Here is a 20,503-nt window from a genome sequence, read left to right on the forward strand (position 1 = left end):
AGTGTCTAATTTATTAGAAATGTTCAAAATGGAGACAATTAAATCACATTTTTTGTGTTTACAATGTGACCACATAAACACCACTTTTGTCTGCGTTTGCCTGGTCCTTCAGGCTCAGGCAGCAGCATTATGTTGGTCTTGTTTGCTTCTTTCAGCTTTGCTTCCCCAGTCTTATCCAGTCCATCATTCCTTTTCCAACAGGAGCCATCTCCCTAGCAGCCGAGCCAGGGATCTTCTCTGTTTGTCCTGGAGATAAAGGCAATTTTTCTGGCCATCTCCGTGTGGTATATACGCCTGCAGTTCTCAAAGTTCTTCCGCTGTCGTTCTCGGCAGGGCTTCTCGTAGTATCGTTTGCGCTTCACTGTGTCAACAATGCCATCCTGAGTCAGAATCCTGGAGTAAACAGAAAAAACGTGTGAATAGATTAGACTTAGTAAACAGAAAGAGCAGTAAAAGTGACACAAATGTAGTCCCAAGTGCATCAGTTCCTATTAGATGTCAGCCTCTGCTTATAAGTGCTTAATATGCTAAAACCATTACATTTTTATTCATCTTTTTTTTTTTTTTTAGACTAATCGGTAACTCACCCAGACAAAATGTCAAAATGTAAGAAGTACAACAGAGAACATTACGTTTTCAGAGTCTGAGGGCATGCAAACACAGTCAGCTTCTAATGAGACTGAAGCACGGATTCATAGGTAAACTGTAACCAGAACTGCACCTAACCACAGCACAAACCGTAACTGGCTCCCAGCCATAGGATAAACTGTAACTGGGATGTAATGCCAAGATAAACTGTAACTTGTTCCTGACCACAGGACAACATATACCCTTTAAATATGTATTTAAAATAGTCCAAATAACAGAGAGGACCAAAAATAAATAGATCTTGAAATGTTAGTCCTTCAAAAAATTGTGCGTGCTCTGCTTTTGGATCCAAATAAACATTTAAAAATTAATCATCTTGAGCCATAAAATCTATGCAAAAATAATGTGCAAAAGTCTTGGGCCACCCCTCATTTCTTTATATATTTTGCTAGTAAAATGGAGAATAGTTGCAGTGATTTGCTGACCATTTCTCAGCAAAAAAGGCAGAAGGATCTCTCAAGTTCTGTGTCAGGTCTTTGCTGGATTTTTTTCAATTTATGAAGGACATGACAGATATTCAGATATTGTCCATTTGCTGTAGATAGGTTTATAGGCCTGCAACCTCTCCAATTTTTAAAGAGGACACTGCACACCATGTTGAGATATGTACTTTTACTCCTAGAACTTTACATGTAGTGTTTTAATTTGGAAAAGCGCATTTTACAGAGAAGTACTGCTACTTTTAAGTTACTTTCAGATCTAAAACCTTCTTCTACTACCATGCAGTACAGTCTTTTAGCAGTTCACTATACAGACTCTTGTGCACTGTAATACCATCTGTATCGGGGCAAAGGACTCTGCACAAAGGCTGGAAGATCATGGCTAATGTCTTTTAAAATCAGTCCTTAACACTTTATTTATCCTTTATGATTTTCTCACGGGTCACACAGTTAATTCATGGTCCCGTCCAACTCCCCACCCCCCACCGAGAAAAAAAAAACTAGAATTCTCCCTGCTTTTACTTTGAAATCCAAATGTAACAACTAAACAACAGAGCTAAATAAAATTGTCGAAATGTGTGAAATTACTGTTTTTTCTAGCGCAATTTTAAGTCGAATTTTTTTTTACGTTATGCTCTTTAAAAACCGCGAATGATGCTAATATGCTTAAAATACGCAGACTTTAATCAATTTCAATTTAAACGTGTAGTGAATTTCGCTTTTTGATTACATGTATATCTATCTTAAAAATTAAAACACAAAAAAGCCTCAGAAAAAGCGTATTCTGTAAACTGTGTTGTCCCCACTGCGCAGGCGCAGCTCTGTGACATTGAGCAACAAGCTAGGCTGGGCCGTTAGCGCGCCTCTGGTCGGATAACAAACACATCTGACAAACAACGTTAAATTCAAAAACCTCGCAGTGACCTGTTTAAAGTCTTGTACGCGGCATCCACATCCCCGTTTTGGACCATCACCGTCCGGGAAATGAATCGAAGGTGTCTCGCCATGATGAGACCGGTGCTTGCTCAACTCTCGTTCGGCTGTAAACGCCTAACGACAAAAGGTTCCGGACACAAGAAGCGCCGCATAAACACAAACACTAGGGGGCGTTTGACTCAACCGTTTTAGTAAATGGCATCTTTTCCGTGGTAAAGGCTTTTCTGCCTTTTTTTCTCTCCTCCCAGATATTTTATTCTAAAATTAAATTTTCAGTTATGTTCGAGACTCTACTTTACTTTAAAAGACACGTATGCTTCATAAACCCTTTTATCATTTTGAAATATTTCTTAAAGGTGAAAACTTGAAGTGAAAATGTATTTATGGTCATCTGCCTCTGTCTATCTTCACATCCTCCTTCACTTTATCCCCGAATCTCCTTTGTGGGCTTCCTCTTTCCCCCCCTGCCTGGCAGCATCTTCAGCAACCTTTGCAAACATATCCGCTATCCCTCCTGTGCATGTCCAAACCATCTCAGCCTTACCTCTCTAACTTTGTCTCAAAATCACTTGACCTGAGCTGTCCTTCTGATGCACTTATTCTTGTGTATCCTGGCCTGTCTCAATAAAAACTTCAACGTCTCCAGCTCTGCCTCCTACAGGTAAAAACAACACCCCTTTAGTTTTATCTACGGTATTTAATCTTTTATCCAATGAACTTCTGACTCCATGCTGTTGTTAATATTTGTTATTTTGTTATTTTGATGAGTAATGATGCAGGAAAATGCTCTGTTCTACATATGTTGGACCTCACGTCAGCTTTTGAGACTGTTGACCACCGCATGCTCCTTGAAAGGCTAAAACACTGGGTGTATCTGGAACTGCTTTTGAGTGGTTCTCCTCATACATCACCGATCCTATTCTGTGGTGGTCTCCGATTTTAGGTCATCCTCTACCTCCCTTATTTATGGTCTCCCTCAAGGTTCGGTTTTGGGGCCTTTATTGTTTTTAATATATCTTCTCCCCTTCCAGCATATAATGGGCTCTTTTGAGGAGATTTCTTATCACTGTTATGCTGATGATATTTCTTTTAAGCCCCAGGATTTATCTAAGCTTCAGCTTCTGAATGACTGCTTAGATTCTATCAAACGTTGGATGGCTGCAAATTTTCTCCAACTCAACGAGGGGAAAACTGAAGTCCTTATGTGCGCTCCAGACAGATTATTATCCCAGATAGTGAAAGCCCATGGTCCTCTCTCGGTCTATGTTAAATCCTCTATCAGGAATTTAGGTGTCACTTTTGATTCGACTCTTACATTGGATGGGCATGAGAATTCTCTGGTTTGTTAAGCCCTATTTTATCTCACTCTGAACTGGAGATTGTTATACATCCATTTATTTCCTCACGCTTGGACTATTGTAACTCACTGTTTATGTGTCTAAGCAAAGGTTCTCTGGATCGTCTGCAGGTTGTGCAAAATGCTGCAGGTAGGCTTTTGACAAAATCCTCTACGTATTCATATGTAACACCATTGCTCTCTCTGCTACACTGGCTTCCTGTTGAATTCAGAGTCCATTTTAAGATCCTGGTCTTGACTTATAGAGCTTTGCATGGACTGGCACCAGCCTACATCTCTGATCTGCTACAGCCCGATGTCTCTAGCAGGTCCCTGAGGTCATCTGATCAGGGCTTACTTGCTATAAAACAGACTAAGAGGAGAACTAAGCTTTTGCCACTGTGGCCCCTAGCCTGTGGAACTCTTTCCCCCAAATCTTAAGAACTGTGGACTCAATAGTTGTTTTTAATAAACAATTCAAAACTCAGTTCATCTGCTTTTGGTTAATTTTTGCCTGTTTTATATTGTCTGTTTTTACCTTTTTATGACTTGTTATCTTATGTGCTGCACTTTGTGACTCTGTCTAGAGAGGTGCTATATAAATAAAAATGTATTATTATTATTATTGTTGTTGTTGTTGTTGTTGTTGACAGAGTATATATGCATTGATGGATGCTGATTAGTTATAGAACCCATGCACACAGTCATGTGTGCAGGGGTTCACAGCCTCCACCCAGGAACTACACAGCCACACACACACACACATACAAATAAAATAATCTGAATTAATCAGAGAGAGAAAATCAAACAAACAAACAATCATGTCTCTCTAGAGCAGGGAACCAAACTGCTGCCATTAGAGGCTGTATAAAGGGAGATAGCTTTCAGGGGAATCACAGCTTCATGGAGTTACATCTGTTGTCATAGCAGCAGTGAGAGCAGTGTCCGGTGTTATTCTTTCATCAGGGCTATTCTCCTCTCTTTCTCCTCATCCCCTGTGCTCTGCTGTTGTCCTCTGTCTGAGGTCAGCTAGCGGTGAATGCTGCTGTGTGTAAGGTGGGTCTAATTAATCTGCCTTTTCTCTACATAACATTGCAGATGAGGTCAACTCCCATGTTTCTGTAACTCTATAGGCTACTGTATCTGCATGGTGCCACGGGGAGGAATGCTTAGACAGCCTGCACAGATAACATCATGACTCCTTTTGTTGGGTGAATGCAGTGCATCGTGTTTCCAGAGGCATCCCGTCTCATCCAGCGCTGCTGAAACCTTCTTGGCACTGAGTCTCTCTCTCTCTCTCTCTCTCTCTCTCTCTCTCTCTCTCTCTCTGTGTGTGTGTGTGTGTGTGTGTGTGTGTGTGTGTGTGTGTGTGTGTGTGTGTGTGTGTGTGTGTGTGTGTGTGAGAGAGAGAGAGAGAGAGAGAGAAACATAAAATGGAAGTTTGCATCTACAAACTCTGCCAGTAAGTTTCATCCACATTATGATCACACACATCCCACTGATGATACTTATGTGAATATTCAAATTGTTTATTTATCAGTTTCTGCTGATTTCTGCTGATTACTGTCATTGCATTGCCCAACTTGCGATCACATTAATTTAACCTGTTTTTAAATTATTATTATTTTGTCTGTTTTCCCATGCACTCTCTTCTTCATCGCACTTGTACACTGTGTTTGGTTTGGATTGTTGAACCCAGACATTTAAACTCATCCACCTTCACTCTCTCTCTCCTCTTTGCATCTTTACTGTTCCGTCTGTCTACTCTCACAACCGATCACAATGTTGTCTGTGAACATTATAGTCTGTGGAGACTCCTTCCTGGCCTCGTCTGTCTGCCTGTCCATCACCACCACAAACAAAAGTGGCTCAGAGCCGATCCCTGATGTAATCCCACCCCCACCTTGAAACCAACTGTCACTCACGCTGCACACCTCCTCACTGTCTCACTGTCCTCATACATGTCCTGCACCACCCTCACATATTTCTCTGCCACTCCTCACTTCCTCATCAGCACCACAGTTCCCTTCTTGGCACCCTATCATATGATTCCTTTAGATCCACAAAGACACAGGACAACTTCTTCTGACCTCCTCTCAATATATTTAATGCACAACAAACCAAATGTCTCTAAATGTGAATGACCTTTTTTATTGTGTTCTTGTATAAAGCAACTATAATTGTGGTTTGCATGCAAAGGAAAGGAGCATTTGAACTGTGATTCACTGAGCAGATAGTAATCAGCCCCTGTCCAGTTCAGATAAAGACAGAGTGAGATGATAATATAAGTTTTATCGGGTATATTAAATATAAGCTTTTTCATTCACATAAATAAACCAGTTATCAGTGAAACATGAGTCTTATTGGCCACAAAAACAGTCCAGGGCATGTTTCAGCATCTCCTTTCCTCCCTTGTTGGTTGATTCTGTTCATTCTTTTGCTTTGCTTTGATAGTTATTGCTTTAGATTTTGTCTGCATTAATCACACGCACACCGGGCCACCCTCTCTGTTTATGTAGTCCTGCACTGCTCTTGCGCTGAAAGAAAGGGAAACACATTTTTAATGGGCTATTGAGCCTTGTTTTTGCTGGTCCGATGCACTTGAGTTTAAACTGGGCTCTATGTGGACGCTGGATTAAAATGAGTTTGACACTCATGCTCTAAAGTTTTAATTGCAGGGTGGCAATGCCGATGGCATGTTCCTGGATGGATGCCTCCAGCTGGCTGTCTTATCTTTTCCTTTTTCATTACCAGCCTTTCCAACCCAGCTTTGGAGCTAAACACATTAACCTGATATCTGATTTGACATTCCAGCCCTTTAAAACCAAACACCCTTGCTTCTTAAATAGTCCTAAACTTAATAAGTAATACGTTTCAGCCTCATTCCATGTTTTTTTATTATCAGGAGCTCTTGTCAAATATCTGGGAGTAACATAGTGCCATCTTAAAAACAATTAACGCTTCTATTTAATATCCGAGCTGGCAGCCCATCAACCTCAAAGGACTTACTGGAAGTGAATTCTCCAGCTCTTATCCAAATCTTTCACCATGCTGACAGAGGTGGAGGGTAGACTTGGAATCGGGGAGCGAGGGGGAAAGTCCCTCCCTGCCACTGGCTTCTGCATTGGCTGGACCGGCATCAGATCCAGGCGAGCAGTCAGCCAATGAATGGAGGCTCAGATGCAGGCAGAGGAGACGACTTTACCAACCGGTGAACGCGGGAGGACAGACATATAGAGAAACAGTGACTGCGACCAGAATAGGTTTATAATCCGCTGATAATCCAATAATATTAATTTCTGCAAGTGCTTGCACAGAAATGGAGAATAAAGTCACCGATTTCTCTGGAAAATGGAAAATGAAGTCTTCGGAAAACTTCGAGGAACTTTTGAGAGCGCTTGGTGAGTGAATGGATTTTTAAAAATTATTATATTTGGACCTTCGCATCAATTAGCTCATTTAATTTGCTTTCTTGAAAAAAATGCAGAATAACTGTATTTATGTATTACAAAAGAGGAACATCTTATTTTTAAGTATAAAAAATTATTTACACGCGGAACGTTAAACATGCATGTTTTGCACTGATTTTAATCATGAACTGTAAAACAAAAAGGAAGGAGGTGGGATGCATCTCGATAGAAAAAAAAGTCCTGTCAGTCATTTTGGCATTATCCGTTGGGCTCAGAAATCGGCTGGAGAGCCGAAGCGGTCTGAAGTGGCTCTGCATGTGGCTAAACTGGCTTGCTCCTGCATAGTGGCTAATGTGGTCCTGGGAATATTGGTTCTGTTAAGCCACACAGGCTTTCTACTGAAAACAGGAGTGAGAGGTCAGGCGAGTGCCATCCGGTGGCATCCCTTAAAAATGTGAAGACAAATATCCTATGGAGGACGATGAGACTAGGCTCATCTGTGGCAAGCTCCTGCTCATGCGGTTGTAATTAGAGCCACTGTAAACGGAACTAAGCCTCGACATGGGCCCCAGCAGACTGCCAGGTCTGAGACTGACTTTCCTACAATGCCTGGGGCCTCTCTGGCTTAATCTAGGGCTGTGTGTGTGTGTGTGTGTGTGTGTGTGAGAGAGAGAGAGAGAGAGAGAGAGAGAGTGCTTCTGTTATGCATGAGCAAATCTGGTCTGAATCAGATTTTTGGGGTGTTTTTTTTTTATCACTGAAGCCAGTCCAACTCACACAGCAAAAGGTTACATTCACAATAATTTACATCCCTACTCACAACACTTCCATGGTGCTATTCATTCAACCTTTTCTTTTCTTGCTGTATTTCTACAGAACAAAAGTCACAAAGTGTTTTATAGAAACATAGAAAACGATACAAAATAATAGATGGAACTACTAGAGGAGTTTAAACTGATGCAAGTAAATAAAAATGAGGTTGCACTGGTGGGTCTTCTTGAAGGTATCAACAGTGTCTGCAGATCCAGTTTAAGGACTAAAGGACCCCCTCCAAAACCCCAAATCACAATTTTCTTTGCTCTTCATCCTGGACCAGGTACCATCAGGAAGATTTTCTGGTTGAAAAAGCTCCCTAATATAGAGATACGTCTGATCACAGTGATCACCAAAATCTTAAACTGAACCCAGTGTAAAGAAATCAGAAGTGGTGTCATATGGGACCTGGTGAGAAACCTTCCAGCTTTAGCAGATGTGTTCAGGCGAAGGAATAACACATTACCACAATGAAATAAGAAGCCTGTATAAATATTTCTATTTCAGATTGAGAGACAATATTCACTTGAATAACTCTGTTAATATTTGGGTGGCTGTAGCTCAGGAGGTGGAGCGGGTCATCTACTGACTGAAAGGTTAGTGGTCTGATCCGTGCTTCAGTCTCCAAAGTATCCTGGAGCAAAATACCGAACCCCAAGTTGCTCTCCAATGGGTTCATCAGAGTATGAATGCGTGTGAAAGACGGAAAAAAGCGAATGGTTGAATAAAAAGCTCTATAATAGATATAAAGTGCTTTGAATGGTCAGGTAAAAAAAAGAACTGTATAAGGACCAGCCCATTTACCATCGCTCTTTGAGAAGTACATCAAAGAACTGCAAAGAGAAACATTCACACCTACCCCAAAAATGACTACAGAGACTCAAAAATGACAACAAAAAGAGAGACGCAAAACTGCAAGACACATTCAGATGGACTCATTTTCTACAGTTTTTCCAGTTGTCTATGCACACGATGCGTCATACCTTATCTGATTCTTATCTTCAGTGATCATTATTAGAAATATTTTTTCTAGAAAACCAGACTCTTATCTCAAATCTCAAAAAAAGCTGAGGATTACAAACGGATTTCTTTGAAAAGTGGCTCAGGCTGTGAGGATGAAGAAACTTCAGGTTGTTTTTCATTTGACAGGCTAATGAATTACTTTTATTTTTGCAGTGAACTGTGCCTTTAACAACAGAAATAAGTGGTTTCATACCAGTGGTTCTGGATGTTGTGCCTTATTAAGAGGAAATCCCATGTGCTCTTCATTAGCAGGAACCATTTTCTGAAGCTTGCCATATGTCTGTGAGATTAATGCTCTTGTTTTTTTTACGTCATTCACTATAGCCTGCATGTATAGACTTGAAAGAAATGAATCACAATGAACATTTCCCTGCTTTATTTTTTCAGACTTGGGTTACTGTGTGGCAATGCAACAACGCGGACTGTTTTGAAAATGTTTAGGCTTCGTGCATAACCTTTGTTATGGAGGAATCAGACAATATTTAATTTTGTTGAAGGGTATGCAATAAAACTTCCCAGCACTGTGTCCCATAAAGACGTTGTAAAATTAGCAGAATGTGGGGAAATCAGAGTAAAACATGCATGCCCTTCAGATAAAGTTTGCCTGGCACGCACAGCTATGATTATACTCATTCCCCACTGTAAAGACCAGCACTGCACAGCTCTGGTTTCACATTTGGTCTGCATGTCTGTGGTCAGGTGTCAACGTGTTCTTGAGGAAGATTGCAGTGGCAGCGGCGTCCAGCCCGGCAGTGGAAATCACCCAGCAGGAAGAGACTCTGTCCATCAAGACATCCACCAGCGTCCGCACCACCAATGTCTCCTTCACCGTGGGTCAATCTTTCAGCGAGACCACGGTGGATGGACGTCCCTGCACGGTACACGTCTCTTTGCTTCAAATTAACCAAAAAACACAAAAACTGTGCAATGTTAGTACATGCATACCGGGATTTGGCCAAGGACAGCATAAGCCCCAGCTCTGTGCAAAAGAAACATATGGAAATAATTTCAGTGCAACTCGAAGAGATCTGTTTTTCATCTTCATACCGAGTGGGTGATGAAGGACAAGCCGTGAAAACATTTTGACGTGCAGCAACCAGCACACTGAGCTCCGGTTATGACCAAACCTGAACTTTGCTATAACTTAATTCAGGCATTGATACGTTTTCTCATGTGAATCCCTGCAGAGTTTTCCTAAGTGGGAAACAGACAGAAAGATCAGCTGCGAACAGACTTTACAGAAAGGCGATGGGCCGAAGACAGCGTGGACCCGAGAGCTGACCAATGATGGAGAGCTCGTACTGGTACGTGCAATAAGTACAAAATGAACAGTGCTATCAATTTGAGTCTCAGTGTAGATATTTTAGGACCCCCAAGTAAGATTTGAATTCATTTTCAGCTTCCAGGAAGTAATACATTCATAAAACCCATGTTTTATTCACAAGAGGACAAAGAACACATGTCAAATCTCTAAAAGGAGAAAAATATTGGCTCATTTTGAATTTCATAACAAAAACATTGTCTTGCTGAAACATGCAAGGCCTTCCCTGGAAATGCTGGATGGGAGCATATGTTGCTGCAAAACCTGAATGAGCCTTTCAGCACTGATGCTGCCTTTCCAGATATGCAAGCTGCCAATTTCACAGCCCGCTCATTTGCCTCCATGTCATCTCTGATGCAGAATTTTGAACTGAGTGCTGATAACAAGCCAGAAAAGTCCCTCTCCTCTTTAGTCTGCAGGATGTTGTGTCCATGTTTTCCAAAAAAGAATTTCAAATTTCGGTTCGACTTACTAAGGAAAGGTCTTCCGCTTTGCCTGAGTCCAGTTTAAATGAAAAGATGCCTGTGTTTGTGCATTAGAGGGCTTTAATTGTCATTTGTGGATGGTACAGTGAACTGTGTTCACAGACAGTTATTTCTGGAAGTGTTCCTGAGCCCATGCAGTGATTTTTATAACAGAACCATGTCTGTTTCTAATGTGATGCTCCCCGATTGCCTGAAGACCACAGGCCATGTGATTTCTCCAGATTGTCAGAATCTTTTAATAATACAAACTACAATGATGAAATATTCAAAGTTTATTATTATATTGTTCTGAAATTGTTCCACAATTTTGTAGACTCTAGTGTACGTCTGCTGAAATGTTTTCCATTTCAGAGTGGTGTTGACCAGTTACAGTTAGAGCAGGCTGTGCTTGAATGGAGGTGAAAACTACAGGTGAAATACATTTAAAGTAGGGAATTTGCTCCAGTGTGGAGTACACAAGGGCTATGTCAAAAGGATTATATCATAATTTGTAAAAAAGCATAATGAAATCTGATGTCCCCTGATGTTTGTTTCACCCCCAACCCTAACCACCCCCTAAGACTGGTTCTGCTGGAGGTTTCTTCCTGTTAAAAAGGAGTTTTTCCTCCCCGTTATCGTCAAGTGCTTGGTCATACCTGATCGTTGGAGTTTTGTGATTTGGTGCTGTATAAATTGAATTCAATTGAAGCTTGCCTTTGTGTGCTCAGTTTTATGTTTTAAAATTTTTATGCATTATGATGTTGGTTTAGCATTAAAGTTGAATATACTGGGAAAGTTCAGCCTCTTCAGAGATGTAATCATGAGACTGTCAGCTGCTGTCCTAACAAAGATTTCCCTTTCATGTAACTACCTTTAAAAATCTGTTTTTTCCTTTGGGTAAAAGAAATGTTGACAAAATAAGCTGACTTTAAACACATCCTGCTCCAGGACACCTGTTCTCAATCTTTTTCTTGCTGACTAAATGGTTGTTAAACAGCTTTAAAAAAAGAAAAACATGAACTGTGTCTTATCTGTGTCTGTGTTGCTGTTTTCTTTCAGACAATGACTGCTGGAGATGTTGTCTGCACCAGAGTTTATGAGAGAGAATGAAGTTGTTTTTTTTTCCCCAGGACTGTCATACAATACTTCTGTTTTGTGCCTCATGCATGGTTTACATTTACTCGCCTTGTTTTTCTTCTTCTTCTTCCTCTCAGAGAGTCGGTGTTGGTCAGGTCAAACAGTGCTCAAAATGCTTCAGCTGGTATTGTTTTTATAACAGTAAACTTATTCATTATGTATCATACTACATTCCTTTTTTAAAAAACAAATAAAGCTTTATAGCTGTGTCTAAATCTTTTTTAAAGATGTTAATAAACAGTTTTATATAAATCTGGTTTCTTTTCAAGCTCTCATTCTTTATGTTGTCCCCACCCGGCACCTCCTATTCCCGTCTGCATATCACTTTACATTACTGTCTGCCATTTGTACACCCTTTCCCCCAAAAGCTGTTTCCATTTGCAAACCCTTGTCCTCTATGTGCTCTCTTTCATCACTACAATATGCATTTGATTAGTTTGAAAACTCCCAAAGACAATTCATATTTCATAAACTCTGCTTTGAGAGACACTTGGCAAAGACGAGGGGGAAAGAGGGAGTGGAGAGGAAAATGAAATGAGTGAGGGGAAAGGGAGAGGGTGGCCATGAGAACATTAGTTAGCATCAGGGGAGTTCATACACTCTATGCTCCGCTTTCCAGCTGTGCCTACATGCAGAGCATGCTCATTAAAAACTCCATTGCTTTCTTCTCTCTGGTTCTGTGCCCAGTTACAAAGTGTTGACCAACTTCCTGTTATGTTGTGCTGGGACACTTCCAGCTATTTCCTCTCTAAAATATAATTTGTCACCATATTGGGGTGCGAACAAAACGAGAGCCAGTAGTGAACAAGAAAGTCTACCCTTTGCTCACCTAAAACTCAGCAGCGTGGTTTAGTCTGAGCCTCACCTTGCTGTGAAAAATGGACCTCCGGGGTCTCAGGGACTTCCTGAGAAGAGAACAGCTATGGTTCACAGGCAGTGATGGTTTTTCCAGGTTTGCAAACAGTGTGCAGACAAGAACCCCTCTGAAGTGCTTCCCAGTTTATATACACATCGCTGAGCAAGCAGCAGGTGGACTTGGCCTCCTTTAGGATGACTGTCATTAATAACCTCAGTGGAAACGTGTGTGTATTTGGAGGAGAAAGTATCAAACCTTTTTACTCAAGTACAGCCATGCACCTTACATTTTATCTCTACTAGGACTACCCCTGTCTCTTTTTTGAACTGAGGGGTTTCTGTCATATTTCAAGTCTGCTTTGAAAACAAAATGACTGAGTGTGCATAAGAATTTTTCGACTTTTCGATCAATCCTGATCATTCATGAGAAGGTTTGGCTCCAATTCATCCCAAAGGTGTTCTCTTGAGTTGACTGAGTCAGCACTCAGTGCAGGCCAATTCCTTTCACTGGAGTTAAGGGGGTAAGCCCCACTTCTAAAAAAAAAAACATCCCTGCACTATAATCGCCCCTCTACCAAACTTTACACCAGGCACAAAGCAGTCAGACATGTACTGTTCTCCTGGCAATCACTAAACCCAGACTTGTCCAACAGATTGACTGAGGGGAAAGCGTAATTCGTCGCTCCAGAGAACACGTCTCCACTGCTCGAGAGTCCAGTGTAGGTGTGCTACAATGCTTTGCACTTGATGATGTAAGACTTGGATGCAGCTCCATGGAAACCCATTCCATGAAGCTCTCTCTTCTTGAGCTGATCCAAAAACCACATGAGGTTTGGAGAACTGTAGCGATTGAGTCTGGAGAAAGTTGGTGACATCTGCGCACTATGTGCCTCAACATCCGCTTATCAGATTTGGATGGCTGACTGAAGCTGCAAACGGTGCACCGAAACCACTGAAGCAAGAATTAAGAATGGGATGTCACTCAAGTTCATATGGATTTGAAGGCAGATGTTTGAATACTTTTGACAATATAGTGTGTATACTCACTGTTTGTTAACACAAATGCCAGCCAATCACACGACAGCAGTTCAATTCATATGCATTTAGTAGGGATGCAGATATGGTTGGATGAACAAAGCTAATTTAAGTGACTTTGAACGTGACATGGTTGTTGGTGCTGGAAAAGCTGGTTTTAATTTTTCAGAAACTGGTGATCTGCTGGGATTTTCCATCACTTGGGCTTACAGAGAATGGTGCAAAAAGAGAAAATATCCAGTAAGCGCCAGTTCTCGGGGAGAAAATATTTTGTTGATTTCCAAACTCCTTTGAGTGTTAGGAAGGCAACAGTAACTCAAATAACCACTTGTTACAATCACGTCGCCATTCAGACTGACTGCAGCAGCAGAAGACCACACCAGGTGCTGCTCCTGTCAAGTAAAAACAGGAAACTAAGGCTACAGTTCACATGGGCTCATCAGAACTGTATAACAGAATATTAGAAATTTGTTGGTTGGTCTGATGAATCTTGATTTCTACTAGTAGGGTCAGAATTTGGTGTAAACAACACCAGTGCATTGATCCATCCAGCCTTATATGAACACTTCAGGCTGCCGGTGGCATAATGGTGCGGGGGATATTTTCTTGGCACACTTTGGTCCTCTTAGTAGCACTTTAGCTTGATTTAGATCAGGGGTGGGCCTCAAGGGCCTGTGTCCCTGCAGGTTTTAGATGTATCCTTGATCCAGCACAGCTGATTTAAATGGCTAAATTACCTCCTTAACATGTCTTGAAGTTCTCCAGAGGCCTGCTAATGAATTAATCATTTCATTCGGGTATGTTGATCCAGGGTGATATCTAAAACTTGCAGGACACCGGCCTTGAGGTCTGGAGTTGCCCACCCCTGGTTTAGATGCAGGCCAGCACGGTGGCACAGTGGTTAGCACTGTTGCACCACAGCAAGAAGGTCCTGACAGATCACCTTTGAGAATCGGTGGAACAGGAGATTAACATAATGGATGTGCAGCCAGCAAATATCAGTACAGACCAAAATCTCTGCGGAATCTTTGCCACAAAGAATTAAGGCAGTTCTGAAGGCATAAGCCTCAAATAAGCCTAAATATAAAAGTCGTTTTTTTTTTTTTTTTAAGGCAAACCTGCGGCATAATAATAGCTATCATGTTAAGATAGTCCAGCAAAAATGCCTGAAATGCAGAAGATTACAAGTGTACAACAGCATAGTGGAGATAAATTAGATGTATTTAAGCAAAGTACCTAAAAATGTGTACTTGAAAAACACTGAAAACACTGAAAGTATTATGTGTGACCAAGTATTTATGGCTTACACAACCTCAGCCATGATGTACGTGCTTTTATGTCTCACAACCAGAATGTGTCTTTTGAATGGCCTCAATGAAACCCGCGGCATTGTGTAAGTGCTCAACAAAACCGCAGCACTTTAACTGCACTCAGGAGAGGCTGGAATCTTCCCTGCTATTTGCTCAACAAGAAAACTGGCATTGCGCAAACACACACACACATAACATGCCCAGAAGTCTGCCTAAATGACCCCTTTGACTGATGGTTGCAAGCCTCATAGGAGCAGTCCAAACTGGTGCCTCCTTAGCTGGGTCACTTTCCAAACAATTCTTATGCCAGTTCATTCCTCAGGCAGTGATGTCATGGAGTCTCGCATTGCTCGATTGGCTGAGGAATTCTGTGGTTTTGGACTGGGAGGCACCCGAATCCAGCTTTTGATCTGGGGCCATTTGGACCAATCATGACGAGACCCATTAGAGGAAATGATGAGTCACAGAAGTCAGCTGACAAACACAGATGCTGCTAGCTGTGACCATAAAGACAAATGAAGCAGAGCCTGTGAGTAGGTTTAGGAGCAGCAGTTAAGCTACAGAAGTTGCCGCTAATAATTCTGCAACCTGTGAAGAGTGTAAATATGGCACTAAATTATATATTATATTATATATTATTCATATTAACTGTTCCAGTCAATATTAATAATATATGTGTTATAGACATTATTAAGGTTGTCAATGAGGATTTCTTTTCAGTGATTCCCCCAAAGGGGAATTTCTGGCCCTTTCTTAATGGAAATATTCCCAAAATTATGGATGCATAGCTGATGACCCCCCTGAAAAAAATGTGTGAGCAAGAAGGGTCCAAATGCACCGAGCCCTCCTTAACATAGCTCAGTTTACATATGCTAAATAATTAGTCGTAATTAATGCATGCCTATTCATGCATGAAGACAAATATTCATAAAAACTCACTAATGTACAGTAACTATATCAGAGTGTGTGCTGTATGTGTGTGTGAGACAGCCTGTGTGTCTGTAAGGAAACCCCATGACTGTCCTCTCCCACGTGACCCCCAACGTGATTTGCAGGAGCAGATAATGAAAAGAGACGAGGCTGGATTGTCCAAACTCATTAGGCCATGAAATGTGGATAAACTGGTGGAGCTAAGGGTCCTCTCTGCTCCTGACAACAGGGTAATATGTGAGAAGTTAAAAAAAAAACCCAAAAACTTTAAAGTTTTGCTTTAAAGCATCCTGCAAACGAGCTGGGATCAAAGGAGAAGCACAAGTGTCAGCCTGTGCCAGAGTATGACCTGTAAGAAACTCTGAAGAAAGCAAAAAAAAAAAAGTGTAAGAAGTTTTTCTTTGTCCCAGCTCTTTAAAAAAAGGTAACTGAGGTTAAATCTGCCTTGTGAATCACATTCAGCTGAGATCAGCTGTGTGCAAGAGTGACATCTAATGGAGGAACAGGTAATTGCCTTTTTATCATCAAAGGAGAAGTTCAGGTTAGCAAAAATAGTATCAGAGACTGAGATGAGCCATTGATGTAAGGGTTTATTTTGCACAATTTTTAGCATGCAGCTGAAATTTCATAACAGCACAGAAAGATTCATGGATGAAGTATTTTGGTTAATAATTTTAAAGGGGGCTCAGAAGCCATCACCGGGCATTTTTCAAAATGTTTTTGACCAGTCTGCATAAAAACTGTGCTTCTACCTTTGATGGTCTCTAGGTTTTAGCTGTTAAACTCAAAATTTCAATTAAGCTCATTCCAAATGGTCTCACTGTGATCAACACTGAGGAGAAGAGCAAAGTGTAAGATACACAGGCAAGCAAGGTAAACAAAAAGAGAGCCTTTATTGGCCAGCGTGTGCACACACAAAATACAAACGGTTCAAAGCAAACAGAAAATCAGGAACAAAGTGTCACGGTTCCTGGACAGATCTCTTTTGTTGTGGAATAACACATCTGCCTCCTCTGAATCAGTGAACAAAAGGCAAGTGTTTATTTTCACTATAGCTTTAAAGAAAAACCCAAAAAACTACGTGGGCCAGAAAAAAAAGGGCCCACATTCAAAACGCAAACACCTTCCAAAGCTGGCTGGAAAAAAATTGAAAAAAACAAGAATTCAAAACTGGAACGGTAAAGCATCTTTAAAAGGAACGGAACGATCACAAACTAAAAATGAACCACTAATATGATGAATGTATAGCTCTTATTAGAATGATAAATCTAATAGAAAACATAAATCAAAACCATAGAATAAGCAGCAGCCCAAACCTGAAAACAAAAACTTAAGATTTCAAAACTCAAAAACACCACAAAACTGCAGAGCATGACACTCTATATATTTTTGCATTATAGAGATTTTATATTATATTTATGCTTAGTAAAAATCTGCAAGAGAATATCAATAAAGCACATTAATAATCTGTAAAAGAGCAAAATTGTGCAATTGTAGGTTAATGATTAAACCTTTGCTACTGGTGCTGGTTTCTAACTGGGTGAGATACTAAAGACTGACAAGACTTACCTGTGAGTGTTTGACACAAAAATATATTTTTAGAGGTTTTTACCACTTTAAAGAAAAGTAAACATGGCTAACAATTATTTTAAATTATATTAAGTTAATAAACAATATGCAGCTCATTACCACAGGGTCAGAGGTCAAACCAGTATACATGAACCCCAGTTCTATTAAGATAGAGCAAGTCCAATGTTCTTTATTACTGATTTTTAGAACATTAACTCTTTTAAAAGTCAGATTAAGCAAATAATCCAACCTTTAACCCCTTTATATAGGGTGCTGTACCAGAAAGTATTATTAGTTACCATTTAGGGCCAGTCACTTTAACAAAGCTGCCCATTGTGTCACTGCATAGAGTAAACGGGCATTTGATTGATTCCTAAGTGGATTTGACTGAAAGCCAATTTCAGGCTTCACTTCAGGCTGACCAGGTCTAACCAACATCACTAACCAGCTGCGACCCATAGTAAGACCACATCTGGATCCCCTTCAGTTCGCTTATCAGCCTCGTCTCGGAACAGAGGACGCCATCATCTACCTGCTCAATCGTGTCTACACCCATCTGGACCAGCCGGCGAGCACTGTGAGGGTCATGTTTTTTGACTTTTCCAGTGCTTTCAACACCATCAGGCCGACCCTCCTGGGTGATAAGTTAGCAGCGATGCAGGTGGATGCTTCTCTGGTGTCCTGGATTGTTGATTACCTGACAGGAAGACCACAATATGTACGTCTCCCACAGTGTGTGTCTGACAAGGTGATCAGCAACACAGGGGCACCACAGGGGACTGTCCTCTCCCCCTTCCTCTTCACCCTCTACACCACAGACTTCAGCCACTGCACAGAGACATGCCATCTTCAGAAGTTTTCTGATGACTCTGCGGTGGTTGGATGCATCAGCAGGGATGATGAGACAGAGTACCGGGCTGTGGTCGACTCCTTTGTCACGTGGTGTGAGCAGAATCATCTGCAGCTCAACGTGGCAAAGACCAAGGAACTGATCGTGGACTTCAGGAAGACCAGGAAACACTTGACCCCTGTTTCAATCCAGGGGGTCAGTGTTGACATTGTGGAGGACTATAAATACCTTGGAGTACACATTGACAATAAACTGGACTGGGCTAAAAACACCACAGCACTTTACAGGAAGGGCCAGAGTCGTCTCTATTTTTTGAGGCGACTGAGGTCCTTCAACATCTGCCAGAAAATGCTGAGGATTTTCTATGAGTCTGTTGTGGCCAGTGCGATCCTCTATGCTGTTGCATGCTGGGGGAGCAGGCTGAGGGTCGCAGATGCCAACAGACTTAATAAACTGATCCGTAAGGCCAGCAATGTTGTGGGGATGGAGCTGGACTCCCTCAAGGTGGTGTCGGAGAGGCGGATGCTGTCCAAGATAAAGACAATGTTGGATAACACCTCCCACCCACTCCATGACATGCTGGTCAGTCACAGGAGCACGTTCAGTGAGAGACTGAGATTACCGAAAAGCACCACTGAACGACACAGGAAATCATTCCTGCCTGTGGCCATCTCCCTGTACAACGCATCCACTTAACACACTGTTTGCTGCTACAGCTACACATGTTTCTTTTCCAAATATTTATTTATAAGTGACTTATGTATGTATGTATGTATATATATGTATATATTGTACTATTCTTAGTTAGCGTATTGTCTGTCTTGTCTTAATGTTGGTTTAAAATGGAGCACTGTAACAAAAAATAATTTCCCCCAGGGATCAATAAAGTATTCTGATTCTGATAACCAGACTGCACAGCCATGACAAAAAGGAAGATGCAAATAAGTGTTAAATTAACAACACATTTTAATTTTTTTTTTCAAAATAAAAGAAGAACCTAAACTAATCATAGTGTATGTAGTCAGAAAATCACTGTAAGAGAGTGCATGAGAAAAGAGAAGGTGTAAATTATGTTAAGTGCAAGAGACCAAACCAAGAAGCAACTGTCTTATGTAGTGCCCATCAGGGGCGGAGCGTGGGGGTGGCTTACTGGGCTTAAGCCCGGGTTGTTTTGTCAGAAGCCCGGGGTATTTTGGAGTGCAATTTTTTCATAGTTAGATGCCTGGCTGACAACTGTATAAAACAAAAAGTACACACAATATTCGAAGCACATAGTGCACACTGTGGGAATTTACGACTGTGCGTGAATCCCCCCCTGATATTGGTATGATCCAAGCTCAGGCACTAAGCGACTGAGCGAGGGGGCGGGGCAGCTGCTGCCCGTGAGTGCGCTGTTGGAGAAACGGAGCCAGCCATACTAAGGAGAGCTTAAGTTTGACCAGGTACCAAAGCAAATCATTCGTACCGTACAAATAATGTAAATATGACGGTGCATCACGAAAGATTGATATCAAACTGATCACTTGACCAATATTACGTTACTTGCTCTTCAAGTGAATCAACAAATGGCGAAATGAAAAGCCGAACAAATGCTATTTTTTTTTAGAGATTCTTAGCTTACGTGTGTTTATTTCATATTTTCAGTTCTTACCCTCCCCGACTAAATCGGTTTCAGTTATGTACTGAAATATAAGAATGGACATTAGAGGGTTCTTTCAAAGAAAAACTCAGGTAAATGTTATTTTATATATTATGCTTTGTATGTTGTTCAGTATATTTGTATGCAAAACAAGAGGAATTTCAGTACACAGCAGGATATTCACATTTGTAACCAGATATTTACACTTTAGGGAGAAAACATAAAACATTTTTACTGCACAACATCAATTTAGAGTAAACTTTTGTTTTAGATAAATATTGAAATATCTTTTGAATTAGTTAAATGTCACAATAAAGAGAGACAGAGCTTTCTGTTTTTTATCACTTTCATCAAATTTAGGAGTACATGTACACTAAGTTTATTGTTAATTAATAAGAAAACTCCAGAGGATTCCATTCTGAGCTGAAGAAGCTTCTGATAGGTTAGTAGAGTCCATGTGAGTAAACAGGTGGCACAGCTGTGGATGCATATAAGGCAAAACACAGAGCCTGTTTCTGTGACATGGGAAAATCAAGAGATGTCAACCAAAACACCAGGAAAAGAACTGTGGAGCTCCATAAGTGTGGCTCAATTTTGAATACAATTTGGTGCCATTTGCAATTAAGAAATACAGACGATTTCTCTCTTTACTCTTAAAGTTAACAAATATGTTTTTATATTTATCAATCTAAAAAAATAAACATTTAGTCTGATTTGATGTTACAATTAAAAAGTGTTTGTGTTTTTATCTGAAGAGTTTGTAAATATCTGTATATTTGATGATTGT

The 20,503-nt window shown here is 40.8% G+C and overlaps 2 protein-coding genes across 2 annotated transcripts; one reads left to right on the top strand and one right to left on the bottom strand.

The window, feature by feature from the left end:
* mrps21 (mitochondrial ribosomal protein S21) lies at nucleotides 1-2,114 on the bottom strand. The gene is made up of 2 exons (XM_085346464.1): nucleotides 2,013-2,114; nucleotides 1-393 (listed from the first exon to the last, which is right to left on the bottom strand). The coding sequence occupies exons 1-2, from the start codon at nucleotides 2,093-2,095 to the stop codon at nucleotides 213-215; spliced, it is 264 nt and encodes an 87-aa protein (XP_085202590.1). The 5' UTR covers nucleotides 2,096-2,114; the 3' UTR covers nucleotides 1-212.
* A 4,565-nt stretch (nucleotides 2,115-6,679) lies between these two features.
* On the top strand, nucleotides 6,680-11,501 carry crabp2b (cellular retinoic acid binding protein 2, b). The gene is made up of 4 exons (XM_085345990.1): nucleotides 6,680-6,761; nucleotides 9,306-9,484; nucleotides 9,794-9,910; nucleotides 11,451-11,501. Exons 1-4 carry the CDS (start codon nucleotides 6,680-6,682, stop codon nucleotides 11,499-11,501), a joined length of 429 nt encoding a protein of 142 aa, XP_085202116.1.
* The last annotated feature ends 9,002 nt before the right edge of the window (nucleotides 11,502-20,503 follow it).

This window comes from Diplotaxodon limnothrissa, linkage group LG22 (genome assembly GCF_057381915.1).
Source record: "Diplotaxodon limnothrissa isolate DT_005_m linkage group LG22, D_limnothrissa_male_GT1.1, whole genome shotgun sequence".
Lineage (NCBI taxonomy): Eukaryota > Metazoa > Chordata > Actinopteri > Cichliformes > Cichlidae > Diplotaxodon > Diplotaxodon limnothrissa.

Excerpts from the sequence above, each read along its gene's own strand:
- mrps21 (XM_085346464.1), bottom strand. The coding sequence starts at position 2,095 with ATGGCGAGACACCTTCGATTCATTTCCCGGACGGTGATGGTCCAAAAC. Across the intron at positions 394-2,012 it reads GCGTACAAGACTTTAAACAG|GATTCTGACTCAGGATGGCA; the intron begins GTCACTGCGAGG and ends TGTTTACTCCAG.
- crabp2b (XM_085345990.1), top strand. The coding sequence starts at position 6,680 with ATGGAGAATAAAGTCACCGATTTCTCTGGAAAATGGAAAATGAAGTCT. Across the intron at positions 6,762-9,305 it reads GGAACTTTTGAGAGCGCTTG|GTGTCAACGTGTTCTTGAGG; the intron begins GTGAGTGAATGG and ends GTCTGTGGTCAG. Across the intron at positions 9,911-11,450 it reads ATGATGGAGAGCTCGTACTG|ACAATGACTGCTGGAGATGT; the intron begins GTACGTGCAATA and ends GTTTTCTTTCAG.